The following is a 14954-nucleotide window of genomic DNA, read 5'->3' on the forward strand; positions in this document are numbered from 1 at the left end:
GCTCATGCCTCTCACCCCCAACCCAGACACTACCTCTACAGTAAAGTAAGGCAAGAAGATGCCTACCTTTGCCTCATTTCCCTGTATTTTCCTAAGGGATGGAGAGACAGGAAATGGGAGGGCTGATTTCATCCCATAACACTCTGGCAATATTTCAGACTCTGTGTGTATTAAAAAAAACAATGATGCCAGAAGGAAAGAGTTTTGACTTTCAGCAGAAAAATGAAACACTCTGTCACAGACAGGATTCATGGTCTGATTTTCGACATTGCAAAGAATAACAACTTGTTTCCAGCTTGTTCAGCACCATGACAAGAATTCAATAACCAATCTGGGTTTTTTGATCTATACATTGTAAGTGGGTATGTTGCCTTATTTTTGCACGTGTGACAGAACATGGATGCATCATGGTCAGATCTTCCACAACTTTCTCTAAAGAGGACACACACACACAAAAAAGGGAAGCACACCAGGCCTCCTGGTCAGTGTAAGCTTTCATAGGACCAGAAGGGCTGCTGGAGCTAGCCAATAACTTGCAGCTGGCTCAGGATGACGCTGCCTGCTACTCCATGATGATCCTAATGAAGACACTAATTAAGTTCTCAGTGGAAGTGATTAATTAACAACAGGCATGCCGTGGCTGTTGCCAATGGCAGCTGCCAATAGGGAGACAATCAAGCAGGTATTAATATTCAAAAACCGAAACTTATTTGAAATACATCTCTCACCACTGCAGATATCACCTTCACAAAACGTGTAACTACAAAGTTCTTAGGACTCCAGCAACAGAACACAGCCTAGAAACTGAACACGTGTGGGTAGGGGTATGGTGAAGAAGGTACCTTTGCTGTGATGAATTACGGGAACCTTAAAATAGGACCTAATTAATTAGCAGAAATAAAAACAACAGTAATAGCCAACACTTATATGAAGTGACATTTCGTATGCATTAATTCAGCTAATCTTCCCAACAGTGCTATTACTTCCTGTTTTCCAGGCAATGGGCTTCAAGCATTGAGAGTAACCTCATTCAAGGTGCCACAGCTAGAAAGTGTCAGAGCTGGACAGTCTGGCAGCACAGCCCAGACTCTTAGCCCGCTATGTCACATGATGAACTGCTTCTAAGCAAGCATTTTCATTACATAAATTATTTAAGTCTATCAGATGATACGTCCAAACTCAGAGCCAAGAAATGTCACTACTATAGCACATTAGCATGGTTACATTGAAACATTTTATACCCGGAGAAGAAGCATTTTTAAACTCAATCAGGTTGACAGAAAGATTGGCTTTCTAATATATCCATTTATGAGCTCAAAGCCAGCTCCCCGCATTGATCTCCCTGGTGGAACTGCCTACGATGGATACAAGGCTGGTCAGGGCCTGCCAACAACAAAGGCAAGCAGAGAAAGGTTCAGGCCTCTTAATGTGAAAACCAGTAACTACCAGACCCACTGGCTGCCAGCGCAAACATCAGTTCAAATGTGAATCAAAATCAATTCTGTTTTCGGAGCTATTTAAAATCTGATTGACAATATTATGCGCCGAGGAAGACAACTCTCTAATTCCTATGCTGAAACTCTTTGCCTTCCTAATATGTTCTCAGAGAAAGTAGGATTTCAACAAAAATGGTTTCTTTCATAAAGATTCTACTGCCATGGAAACAATTCTCTCAAAACAATAAGGTTCGGTTTCCTCCGAAAATGCACAAATGCATATTCACTGATGCCTAACACAGCACCTTACACATAGCAAATTCTCAACAAATACTTGAGATAGGAAATGAATTCCCTGCATCTCGACTTTTAAACTGAACAGAAAATATCAAGAGTCTGTCTACCAATAGGACACTGTGAATGATGTAAACTGTATATAATCCTTCCCCACAAAAAATAAATTTTATTAGAGGGGTAAGATTTTCATACATAAAATCAATCCGAGAGTAATTAAGGACAAAATTGAACAGCTTTAACCCTAAAGAGGACAGATTTATAGAAGAATGAAACTAATACATACAGAAATAGTCTGGTAAGGCATATTTTAAGAAGGCTATCTTATCTTTCAGCCATTTTAAAACCATAGGTAAGTTACATTCTCTTGGGGGGAAAATGATTGTATTCATTGATGGGAGGAAATGGAATTTCTGAAGTTCTCACTCTCTAAAACTGAAATGCTTCGTTAAACTTAATCCCATCTTATTAATGGTTGTTTCTGAAACAACCAAAGGCCTTGTTTTCATCTTCACTAAATACCACCATCTTGGCTCATGTGCATTGTAGAATCAAGGCATCTCTCAAAAGCAAATCTCGATGTCATAGGGCAAGACAGGTTGAAAACATTCCAATATCTTCTTTCTCAACTAAATGATAAGAATTTCAACATGTACAAACTGTATGTTGATGCCATGTGTCCTTCCATATTAAGCCAATAATCACAATTCAAAAACTATAATCACATAGTCTAGTACAACATTAAAAAGTAAGCAATCTAGGGACACCTAAGTGGCTCAGTTAAGCATCTGACTCTTGATTTCAGCTCAGGTCATGATCTCACAGTTCATGGGTTCAAGCCCCACGTTAGGCTCTACGCTGACAAAATTCTCTCCCTCTCTCTCTGCCCCTACCCCACTCATGCTCGCTCTCTATCTCTCTCTCAAAATAAATAAATAAACTTAAAATTTTTTTTAAAAATTAAGCAATTTACCTGACATCTGATCATTTAGATAATTTTCAATCTGCCTGGCATATATATATTTTTTAAGTTTATTTATTTGTTTTTGGAGAGAGAGTTGGACGCTTAACTGACTGAGCCACCCAGGCGCCCCTGCCTGGCATATTAATAAGAATTAACCAATTTGTTCCTTTGTTGCCATGTAGAAATGGCCAACATTTTCTGAAAATTTGGGCAACCCCCAGATCAAAGAGAATATAAATAAGAACTGCTTTCAGCACATAGTTTTCGGCTATGATAGTCCATCTCACTGGTTCTTGTTCTTAAACATTTTTGAAGACCCCAAAGAGCTGTTTTGTTTATGTGGGTTAGATCTTATCAACATTCACCATATTAGAAATTAAAACTGACAAATTTATACATACTTATTGAATTAGTAACAATAATACTATTACATAGTAAAATAAATATTTTTATGAAAAATCTCTTTTCCAAAAATAAGGAAAATAGTGGGAAAGAAAGCATTGTTTTACAATTTCAAAATTTGTAAATGTCTGTCTTAAGAGAAAAAAAAACTACGTTTTATATTCGCTTCTGCATTCAATTTTGGAATACACTCTTTCTGTTGAAGTAAATGAAGAAAATCTAGTCTCATGCAGATATGTAGTTGGAAAAGAGAGGAGTACTTTAATAGCCTTTTTATATAATTGTGGATATTCTTCTTTGATGCTATACCAGATCTTGACAAATGATAACGTTTTTAAAAATAGTTTCAGTGTGCAATCTGAAACTATTTCAGTGAATTTTTCATACTGTTACATTAAAATTCATTGGTCTATCTTACACACTGAATGGATCTTTCTCCTATGCATAATTTTATAACATCATAAATTGGTCATTTGGAAAATATTGGTTCACTGTTTATGTAGATCTTCCAAATGTTGACACATTTCATTATACAGTATAAAAATCACATCAGTTAGCATTACGAACTTTATCAGAAAAGCCTTTAGATATTGGGAAGCTGTCAAGCTCACAGTACTAGCTACAAGTTTTCCAAAAATGAATTTTCACTGGATCCATTGCCAATTTTATCATTGGCCATGAACACTACCAGTTGTTTTTCTTGAAGGCTCACTTCATTCATTTTTGAGAACTATAGTTTGTCTGTCATTCTTTGAAGTAAAAATGTTGTTCCATGAAAGAAAGAGAAAAACTAGTTCAGCATACACTCAATCACACAAGCATTTTTCCATGAGACAACGACTGTATTTCAGAATGCAGAAGTGCTTTTTGCATACTTGCTATTTCAGCACACAAAACACTAAAAAAGGTGTAGTCAAGGATCAAGATTTAGCAAAACTAATCATTTTTACCACTTCATCAAAAACATTGTCAATGGAAACTAGCATTTATTTGAACTACAAATCCATGGCAGTGAAGATTACAATGACTACTAGTATAGTTTTGTGCCACTACCTTGACTTTCAATAAGCTACCAGAATCTTTACCCACGCTGCTTTTGCTACATCAATGCAAACATCAACACATTTGCCCTTCAGACTTTGGGATTTCCCTAGGAGTTCCCAGACCACATCCCTAGGGGTCTGCTAGTCTAATGAATGTCTGTCCAACTCTCCCACCAATAACACTGGAAAAGCTGGATAAGTTACCAAAAAATCAACTACTTAAAGGCATTGGCAAGCTACCAGGGCAGCCTGGGACTTGAGGTGCCAAGATCCTAGAGAGATGGAACATACTGAGAAATGAGTCCAACAGTCCAAAATGCTTTTCAACTGATGGCATTTACTGATTTGCAAGCAGAAGCTGAGAAGCCAAAAAGCAAAGGAGAGAGAGGCTAAGATGCTGAGAAGCTTAGCAGAATTTACCAACAGAGTTACAGTGCAATGAAGATAAAATTAGAGTTTAGGGCCTCCAAACAGGAGAGGCTGTGATTTATTTGTAGGGCTATACCCTAGGAATAAGCAAGCACTGGAAGTAAAGCAGCCCCCACAAGGCCTTAAACCCAATCCTATATCACCCTATCCCTAGATTGGATTAAGGTAATCTATTACTACTCTAATTGCTAGAAAGATGTTGAAGAAAAGCTATGCTAGAAAAAGATAACATCATCCAGACCCTACATAATATTTTATATACAATATTCAGCATTCAAACAAAAATTACCAGGTATACAAAGATACCAGATCAAAAGGGAAAATGAATAAAATAAACAGACCCACAGGAGATTCCAGGTATTGGCATTATAAGACATGAACTTTAAAATAATTGATTATGTTCCCCCCAAATACATTATAAAAATGGAGAATTTCAGTACAAAACTGAAATCTATAAAAACAGATATTCCAGATCTCTTTTAAAAGCTAAAATAACTGAGGGGCACCTGGGTGGCTCTGTTGGTTAAGCCTCTGACTCTTGGTTTTGGCTCAGGTCATGATCTCATGGTTCATGAGTTTGAGCCCTGCATCAGGCTCTGAGCTGATGGTGTGGAGACTGCTTGGGATTCTCTCTCTCTCCCCCTCTCTCTGTCCCTCCCCCAAAACAAATAAACTTAAAAAAATTTTTTTTAACCTAAAATAACTGAAATATTGATGGCTTTAACAGAAGATAGACACAATTTGAGAAAGAATTAGTGACCTAGAATATAGATAGTTGAAAATATTCTAACTGAAGCAAGAAAGGAAATTAAAAAGGATGGAAAATGCAGGAAAAAAACCCATAAAAGATAGATATATGGGACACGGTGGAAAGTTCAAGGCATAAGTAATATCTGAAGAGACAAGAGCTGAGAATTTCCCAGTACTTAACAAAAATCTCTACAAACCCCAAGCAAAATACATTCAAATAAAACAATGCCAAGTCGTAGTGAAATTACTGAAAAACAAAAGAAAGAAATATAAAAGCAGCTAGATGAGGGGAGAAACATCATCTTCAAAGGAACAACAGTAAGATTGACATCTGGATTTCAACAGTTTCAACAATTAACACCAGAAAAGAATAGAATATCATCTGTAAAATAATGAAAGAAAATCATTACAACCCTAGAATTTTCAACCCAGCAAAAATAGTGGGCAATGAAATAATACAATAATAGTTGATTAATCCAAAATAGGCCAGAAATGAGAGGGGAAAATGCATAAAACTGGCAGGACACGTAGAAAGTAAAATAGTAAGATACTAGATTTAAAGCCAAATATATCAGTTACTACATTAAGTATAAATGAACTAAACACTCCAATTAAAATTCAAAATTATAGTATGTATGTAGATGCATACATATAAACCATACGCTGCTTTCAAGAGACACATTAACACTTGCTTTGAGAAAAAAATGCAGAATAAATAAAATGGAAGTGCAAAAGGAGGAAGATTACTGCCCATCCAAGGACAAGGTGGGGACTCATTTCACTGTGTGGGGTTGGGATTTGACAGTTATAATAGGTCATATCCCTCTATCTTTAAGTATAGAAACAAAAGAGAAATACATACAGAAGTCAAAAGATGGGGATTAAAATAGGAGCTTTACAACCAATAGAGCTGAATTTGAAAATAGCGTTTGTCCTGTAGTCACAAAGTGGTCTTCTTATGTATCAAGCTTCCCTACAAGTCTAGATGTTAGGCTATTCCACCTGACAGAAAGTCCACACAGCGGACACATATCTATCCAAGTATAAGAACGGCTTCACATCCCTAGAGCCCTTCAAGTAGGACCTCAGAGAGCAGTGCCTCCAGAGGTCTAGAGATGCACAGGAGGATCTCAATTGTCAGCCTCAACTGCACAGGACAATCACTGAGAAGCTTTAAAATGGACATGCACCAAACCACTGAAAAGGAATCTGCAAAAGTAGGATCCAGGTATCTTTTTTTTTTTTTAAAGTGATTCCATTGTGTCTCTAAGGCTGAAAACCACTGGATAAGATAGGCATGGGCCCCATCAAATTAGTGTGTCTATTATAAGAAAGATGGCAAAGACCCAGACAAGAAGACATACATCTTCCAAAGAGCATGAACCCAAAAGAAGAAACAAAGGGACTGAGCCATATATACACAGTTTGTTTTCCCAATCTCTCTAAGTAGATACAGCCTTACATTTCCCTTGGAGAGAAAAAGGTAGAGGATGTTGAAAGGGCAGAAATGTCTCCCCAATTCTGTTCTCTTCTCAGGAATGGAGTGGAAGTTTCTTCATACAATCATGAGGATCGGGTGGCAGATTTGCCCCTGTGGCTGATGTGGCTTTCAAGCTGGGCCTTCATAGGTAGGTAAGTTTGCACATATAAAAATTGCAAGAACAGGAAAAATCAAAAACAAAACTGGAGGAACAGGGATAGAGAGACATTTTGAAGCAAGAATTTTTCTCTCTCAGTGTTTTTAGTAGTCTTCTAAGCAATAAAAGAATGATTATTAACAGTCCTAAGTATAAAAGAAACAAAATGCCTAAGCTATAAGTTGGCTGAAATATGTCTTTCTGAGCTCAGGACCTTTACACATGCTGTTCCTTATGCTGTTCCTATACTCTTCCACTCTCCCCTCATCCTGACCCCCACCCCTCTCATCTAGTTACAGGTACAAATCCTTTAGATCTCAGGCTCTGGGAGAGCTTTCTCTGGTCCCACAGACAAATTTAAGTTACCCCACCATATGTTCCCATGAGATCTAAAACAACTTATAATCCTACATTTGTGATTATCTGGTTAACATCTGGTTAATGAATTACATGAGGACAGACCTGGATCTGCTTATTCTTCATTATATTCCAGGCTCCAGTCATAGTTGTTATATGTCTGTGGAATGAGTCCCAGTCCATTCACAGACTGCACAAGCTGCTTGAAGTTGCAGAGAAGGAAAGAATTCTTTTTATGTTTATTTACTTTTAAAGAGAGAGAGAGCGCGCATGAGCAGGGAGGGGCAGAGAGAGGGAGAGAATCCCAACCAGGCTCCACACTGACAGCACAGAGCCCAAGGCAGGGCTGGATCCCATGAACCGTGAGATCATGACCTGAGCCGAAATCAAGAGTTGTACGAAATCAAAAGTTAACCGACTGAGACACACACGCGCCTCAAGGAAAGAATTTTTGAAACAAGAGGTGACTAGTGCCTTCCTTAGAATTAGGAGTACCAGAGAGCTTGAAAATGAAAATCAGGTAAGGCTGCCAATGCTTGAGCAAGAATCACCTGCCCTTTTTCACCCAACATAACCACGGCATAAGCACACCCACCGGTCAAGAGACCTGTGTAAGACGGCATCATGCTGAGAATAAAACCTCGAAAGACTCTCTTCAGTCAACTTGCACTCAGCCAGAACACAGGCTGGACCAAATGAGGGGAAAAAATAAAGAAAGAAGACCAAAAGATTCTTCCTGCTTTAAGGCTTCAGCACAATAACTAATACCTGTGCCAAATAACGATTTTTCTGGATAAGAGTCGGGTATGACAGTAACCATCAGGCTAACCACCTATCTCAAATTCAAAGGAGGCAAAAGGGGTTAATTTGATGTCAAAGACACACTGGGCACCAAACTTGGTGGCCAATGTGTCCCTCAGACGACAGCTCGAGACCGCTGCGCCGAGTTGGCTCCTTGGAAACACCGTCTCCTCCCAAGCTGCCAAAATGATAAGCCAAATCCCGGGAAAGAATCATGCTCCTGAATCTTGGAGAATATTTATGAAAGCAAATAAGGTGAGCAAATAAAATCAATGGTAGAAAAACAATACGCAACTCTTCCTTGTTGCCCTGGGCAAATCTGTTGCTTAAACAATAACAACAGAATCTAATCGGTAAACCTCTCAGCTGCCAAGATTATACAAGCAACTTGCCTATTTCAAATGTCACATTTCCCATCTGATATAAATATCTGCCTTCTGCTCACATTCCTGAAGTGTAATACAAATTAGGCCCAAACGAAAATTCACCTTGGCACAAACTAACTCTTTTTTTTTCCTTTCAAATGACCCAGATTGTGCATTATGAAAATTGTGAAGTCCTGGTGGTCTTTTCAGAAATTGGAATCGATCACCGAAGCCTGGGTTGCTGTTCTGTCTGGCCTTTGCACATTGCTTTCCACATGGGACGGGGGGACTAGCTCCTTCAAGTCCACTGAGACCTGGTTTAGCCTCAGCAACCTTTTATACACAAATGAAATACTGCCTGTTATCTGATTTCTGGAAAAATCTGCTATAGCAGGGAGATGTTTATATGCTATTTTCTTTAAAGAAATAGCTCTGGTAATAAAAAAAAAACACACACAACTTGAAAAAATGTTTGAAGAAAACAATGTAAAAATAATGGGAAAGGTAAAAAGGCTAATCTGAAAGACTGCTATCACCAAAATCAGATGTGTGGACTAAGTGGGTTTATGCCAGTATACACACATTCTTGTTAATGGCAGGAAGCAAGACATCTGAGGCATGGAAAAAATGCCCAACCTGTCTACTTTTGTGCCTTCCTAGAATATTAAGTTTATATTGCAAATGTAGTACATGCGAACTAGAACCATTTGTCCCCAAGTGTCATCCACAGACAACTGAATCAGAATCCCCTGGGATAGTGATTAAAAATGTAGAGCACTAGCTGTCACCAAAGACCTTCTGAATTAGACTCTGTCTTGGGAATAGGACCCAGGAATCTGCATTTTTAACATCTCTTCTTCCCCCAAACAGTGTGTTTTCTCTACAAACTTGGCTTCCTGATAAGTCCTTAGTTACCCCTTCTGATCCAGTCGGACCCCTTAAGCTGCTTATATAGAGACATTCAGAGCTGCCTGGGGTATTAAAGTTAAAAGAACCTCTCTCTGGAGCATGATTCCTTTAGATCTCTGATCTCACTTGAACCAAGTAAGTAAGGAAAAAAATCTGTAAAGTCTACTGGTTAACAGAGTGCATGAGAAACACTCCCTTCCGTGGAGTAGTGTGATGTTTCAGAGCAGAATAAAAATGTTCATTATTCCCAATTACCAAAGCCTCTCAATTTTGGGCAACCAGAGAAGCCAGAGCAGGGACTTTCATACAACCAGTTTACACAGAGTCACCATCCCCAGAACTAACAACACCCACACTGTAATGTGTAGGTGATTATAAATTAATCACCCTCCCCAACAATAATCACTGTCATCCATGTTTATAATTACCTAAAGACTGTAAACAACAATTCAACACCAGCAACCAAACCCCCAGAGAAACTGCCCCTTCCCTAACATTCAACATTAACTTTAAGATATTCTTGCATATTAAATTAGGAACAGGAATTTCCAAACCAAACGACTCCAATTTTGAATGTATTTCGAAGGTTTTTTGAGCAACAAAGGACACCTATGTTTACACAGTAATGTTAAGCAGGAAAGGAAAAAGGCCTCATCTACATAAACATCAATGGACTAGCATTAAGCTTCTCCCAGCCCAGCCCAAATGGGAAAACGCCCTGAAAGAAACATTTACAATATATCTTTAGTCGTAAATGTTTGGCTTATATATTTAATAAATACTTATAAAAGTGAAGATTTTGATTTTATGTTTTTATTTTACGATGAATTCCGCTATTTTTAGGATTTCTATGATCAATTGATACTTTAGGTATCACTCAAAAATAATTCAATTTACACGGTACTTCTAAGAAATAAGGGTTTGACTCAAATGGCTTAAAATTATCTGAAACTCAACCATATGGGGTGGGGGCAGGGAGGGGCGTCTTTATTTCATTTTACCAAAGAGTTTACAACCTTCAACAGGCTTTGAACTTTCAGCTGAAATCTTTGTTATTGAAAAAGAAATTGCAGGACTGTAGTTTTCCCTACGTCAGGGTAAGTGCAGGTAGGGATTGCCAAAAAAAAAAAAAAAAAGAAAGAAAAACCTGTCTAAAGTCTTATTGGTAGTTTCTGGAAAGAGGTCAAGCAGTAGAGAGAAGAAACAGAAAGCATACCCTTGCTCATTTGGGGCTGAGTCTCTTCATCTATGTCCAAATCTTCTAAATCTAGGAAATTGTCCACCTAAAAAGGGATTAACATCATTGTTATGTATATGAGACCTACTGAAAAAATACAATTAAGAATCAATGAACCCCCTTCCACAGCATTCAAAGTAAGCAACTGAATCCACTTTTCTCATTAACTTCTGAGTCTCAACTAACTGTCTTTGTGTTCACTGTGCTTTCCCGAAGACATATGAAAGAAGCAGTAAATTTGGAAGTTAGCCTGGATTTTATAGGCACGATAGTAAGATCTCTATACTGAAAGGGAAAGGATGGTCTGAGGAGTTTTTGAAAAGGGACTTTGTTCCCAGATTCCCTCCCAGGATATATACTACTACCAAGACAGTCCAAAACAGTGACTCTGGTTTTTTGTTTTTGTTTTATTGCTTTTGCTTCTCAACCAAATGATGGTGTTGGGTCTGGCTATTACCATAATGGGCTTTTCACTCTAGAGTCAGAAGAAACTAAAGAAAGCAGAAGAGAAAGGTTCATTGGAAATAAAATCATCCTGCCCCAGGTAAATCACAAGAGAGGTGAGCAGGGCCAAAAATCAAGTGTTCTCTCTTTCGAACAAATAAAACTGAAAATTACTTCAAAGGTAAAAAGCAGAGCAAATGACCTTTACAGACACAATAGCAGCATTTCAATGAAAGACTAGTCCTCGTGGAATCCTGCTCTCCACAGCAAGCTGACAATGAGACATTTTAGATTAACAAAACGGTAACATTTCAGACACGAACTAATTCATCTCAGGTGAATACCAGAGTGTAAATAAGAAAATGATTTCACCACTGGCATAAAGGAGACCTAGTAGAGTAAAGGCATAATGTCGAAATGCTCGTGACCTAAAACATGCTCATAACGAAATACCATAAAGTTAGAAATTCAGATCTCGTAAATGGAATTCAAAACACAGCCTGGGTTTTTCTTCCCCCAGCTCTACTTCCCAGACCCTGGCTCTGGCATATGAATTAAAAATGGAAGCTTCCATTGCTTGTAAGTACATAAGTGTAGTTATTTCCTGGCATCCAAGTGACAGCAAGAATTTATCTTCACCATGATGGTTTCAGTACTAAAACTGTTAGACTGCCATTTCTCTTAATAATGGTGTATGTTCAGGGTGACTAGAGTCATGTTTCTCTACTGAAGCACCCCTTCCATTTGCTAAGCTTCCAGGGGAAAAGATCTGGAACCCCACCAACCAAGCATACTTCAAAGATATTTAAACACCAGTAAAATGTGCTGAATGATCCAATTTTGTATGAGAGATAGCAAATGAGTCCTGTGGGGTTTTTTTGTTTTGTTTTGTTTTGACTTTTTCTTTTTCTTTGTAGTTTTTTGTTGTTGTTGTTTTGTTTTGTTTTTTTTTTAACCACGGAAGAAAATTGAATCAAGCCTTACCTTCACCTTTCCTGCCCGATTCAGATCACCTTGAAAGGTACTGCCAACTTTTTGGCCTTCATCTATCACTATCTGAAAAAAACAGTGAGGACACATTGATGGGAAAATGAAACAACCAAAAATAAAGGAGCTGACATTGTAGCCCCTCAGGCAATAAAACTCCCCTTCCAGTTTTTGTTAATTAGCTATGCATGATGGACCAGATCCACTAAGTCATAGTAGTGGTCAGGGAATAGTTTTCAGGAGGTCTGACTTCTACTTCTGCTTCTACACTCATCCACAGTATAACCTAGAGTAAATTACTTAACCTCAGTTTTCTCATGTGTAAAGTAGGAACACTCCCCACCTCATTACCCCACCTCCCATTCCATCCCATTGAACCTCTGAAGGACAAACCAGAGAATGCTAGTACAACATTTTCAAGTTATTAGGAAACAATATCATTGGACAATTCTTTGCCTCTCACGTGCTGGTTAAAGACTCGATAGAAAATACACCAATTGCCAGTGATTGCCAGTAGAAAGTGAATCCTTTACAGGGGAAAAAAATGGTTAGGTCCCATAATCATCTCATTGGGAGCAAGTTCTGGAATTTAAGAATTGTAGGTCTCTGCTATGTATAAACACTTTAATAACACAGAGACCTTTGTTCCCTTGTATGAAACCACAATCTCATGTACACTTTTGTCCACAATACCACAAGGAAGACATGATGAACTAGAAAGTAGAAACTCAAATGGTGTAAAAAGTACACTAGCTTCCACTAGGATTCCTTGATAGTTAAGAACCATAGCCAAGGAGAATATGAATATAGTCTATTAAGTCTTTAAAATTGGGAAGAGAGCATCCAATATTTATTGACCAAATCTTGGAAAAACCAGGATAATAGATTTCACTTTAAGAGATGAACCCAAGGGCACCTGGGTGGCTCAGTTGGTTAAGCGTCCAACTTCAGCTCAAGTCATGATCTCGTGGTTTGTGAGTTCAAGCCCCACTTCAGGATCTATGCTGACAGCTCAGAGCCTGGAGCCTGCTTTGGATTCTGTGTCTCCCTCTCTCTCTCTGCCCGCCCCTGCTTGCCATCTGTCTGTCTGTCTCTCTCTCTCAAAACTAGACATTAAAAAAAAAAAAATCAATAAAAAAAAGATGAATCCAGAGCAGGTAAAAGAAATTCCTATTTTACACAGATAATTATAAAAAGGAACTCTTTTTTTTTTTCCAAGTAGAGGACAAGCTAAAATATGTAAACAATGATAAGAATTTTTAGATGGCAGTTCCTTAAGGGAACTTAAAAACTGGGGGATAACTATGTTACCGTCATAAACTTTGGCTGCTGAAATCATGAAATGTAATGATTTTCAATGAAGCATCCCAATGCCATGCCTAGAATTAAGAGTCTGAGTTGCTGATCCAGTACTGCCCAATGTTTCTTATGTTCTTACACTCTCTTTCTCTCTTCTTCTAATTCATAAAAAATGTTTTTTTTTTCCTGTTTCTATAAATGTGGGGTATTACCTGTTCCTCTTCTGAAGGAAATACGTTTTCTGAAGAATCATTTCCAAATGCTCCTCTTTTGGTCACGTTATCCTCTGAAATGATATTATAAAACATCCACCACATGGAGTCTAGTTAATTTTACATTTATTGAGAATCTTTCTTCCAAACAACAACCAAAAAAAAAAAATGTTTTTCAAAGAAATCTACAAGCTGAATGCTTGAGGGATTGAGCACTCTTAACTTTACAAAATTATTTCTGGGGTGCCTGGGTGGCTCAGTTGGTTGAGCACCTGACTCTTGATTTCAGCTCCAGTCATGATCTCACAGTCATGGGATCGAGCCCCACATTGAGCTCCATGCTGAACATGGAGCCTGCTTGGGATTCTGTCTCTCTCCCTCTCTCTCTGCCTCTCCCCCACTCAAAAAGAAATAAATAAACTTTTATTTAAAAAAAAAACTTATAAAATTATTTCTAAAAATGCATAGAAAGATAACACTATTTCATTCACTTTTCAATAAATACTTATTAAGTGCTTACTATATATCCAACACTGTTCTCAGCCACCATTACAAGGTCAATAAAGTACAGTATTTGCAAAACTCTTAGATATTATATTTCTCTTTTTTTTTCTAAAATTGAGGTTAGGTTTTCCTTATGTGGAAACAATGTATGGATGATTTTGGAAAATTTGCAAGAGAAAAAAATTAAAATTAGAAAATCACTCCTAATCTTACAAAACAGAAAAGCTGTAATAAAATTTTTTCCCAATGGCTATTTTTCTCATATTTTATCTGTGCGTCCACGTATGTAATTCTAAAGAGCAATGTTTGACCATTCTTGACTATTTATAATTATAGTATCTTTGTGCTAAATCTGTTCACATTTGTGATTATCTTCTTAGGATAAGGAAAGGGTCTAAGAGTAATCCTAAATTAAGAGACTGAAAAGATTATGATAACATGATGCCATTAACAGAAATGTGGGGGATAAATTTGGATGAGAGGTAATGAATTAAGCTTTGATCATGCTCATTTGAGGTGCCAGTATAAATAGTGAGGGAAACATCCCAGAGGCAGCATAGGCATAGGCTGTATCATAGCTAGAGGTAAATATCTGGTCAAAATTACACTGGGATAGGGGTTTAAGCCATAAAATTATTTTCAATATTAGAACTAATAATGAGGGTTAACATGGATTGAGTGTCAAATCCTCTTGTACGAGGGCCTCATACATCTCATTTAAGGCACACAGAAACCCTAGAGGTAGGTACTATCTGTTATCCCCATTTTGCAGACAAGGAAACCAAGACCTACTAGAGAGATCAAGTAACCCGTTCAAAGTCACACAGCTGGCAAATCACAGAGTGGGGATTTGAACCCAGGCCTTTTGACTCAGAATCCACACT

General features: G+C 37.8%; 1 protein-coding gene across 5 annotated transcripts in view; it reads right to left on the reverse strand.

The window, feature by feature from the left end:
* The window catches only part of IFTAP (intraflagellar transport associated protein), a 65233-nt gene that overhangs the window by 9144 nt on the left and 41135 nt on the right, over positions 1-14954 (reverse strand). For 3 of the 5 annotated variants that reach the window (XM_015074408.3, XM_015074409.3, XM_015074410.3), the window contains exons 3-5: positions 13567-13640; positions 12053-12124; positions 10604-10670 (exon numbers count right to left, since the gene is read on the reverse strand). The exons of 1 other annotated variant lie outside the window; for it this stretch is intronic. In XM_015074408.3, the coding sequence (XP_014929894.1) occupies positions 10604-10670; positions 12053-12124; positions 13567-13640 (213 nt within the window). Of the gene's footprint in view, positions 1-66; positions 162-10603; positions 10671-12052; positions 12125-13566; positions 13641-14954 lie in introns of all 5 variants that reach the window. One more of the 5 variants, XM_015074411.3, reaches the window with a different exon arrangement.

The sequence above is a fragment of the Acinonyx jubatus genome, chromosome D1 (assembly GCF_027475565.1).
Source record: "Acinonyx jubatus isolate Ajub_Pintada_27869175 chromosome D1, VMU_Ajub_asm_v1.0, whole genome shotgun sequence".
Lineage (NCBI taxonomy): Eukaryota > Metazoa > Chordata > Mammalia > Carnivora > Felidae > Acinonyx > Acinonyx jubatus.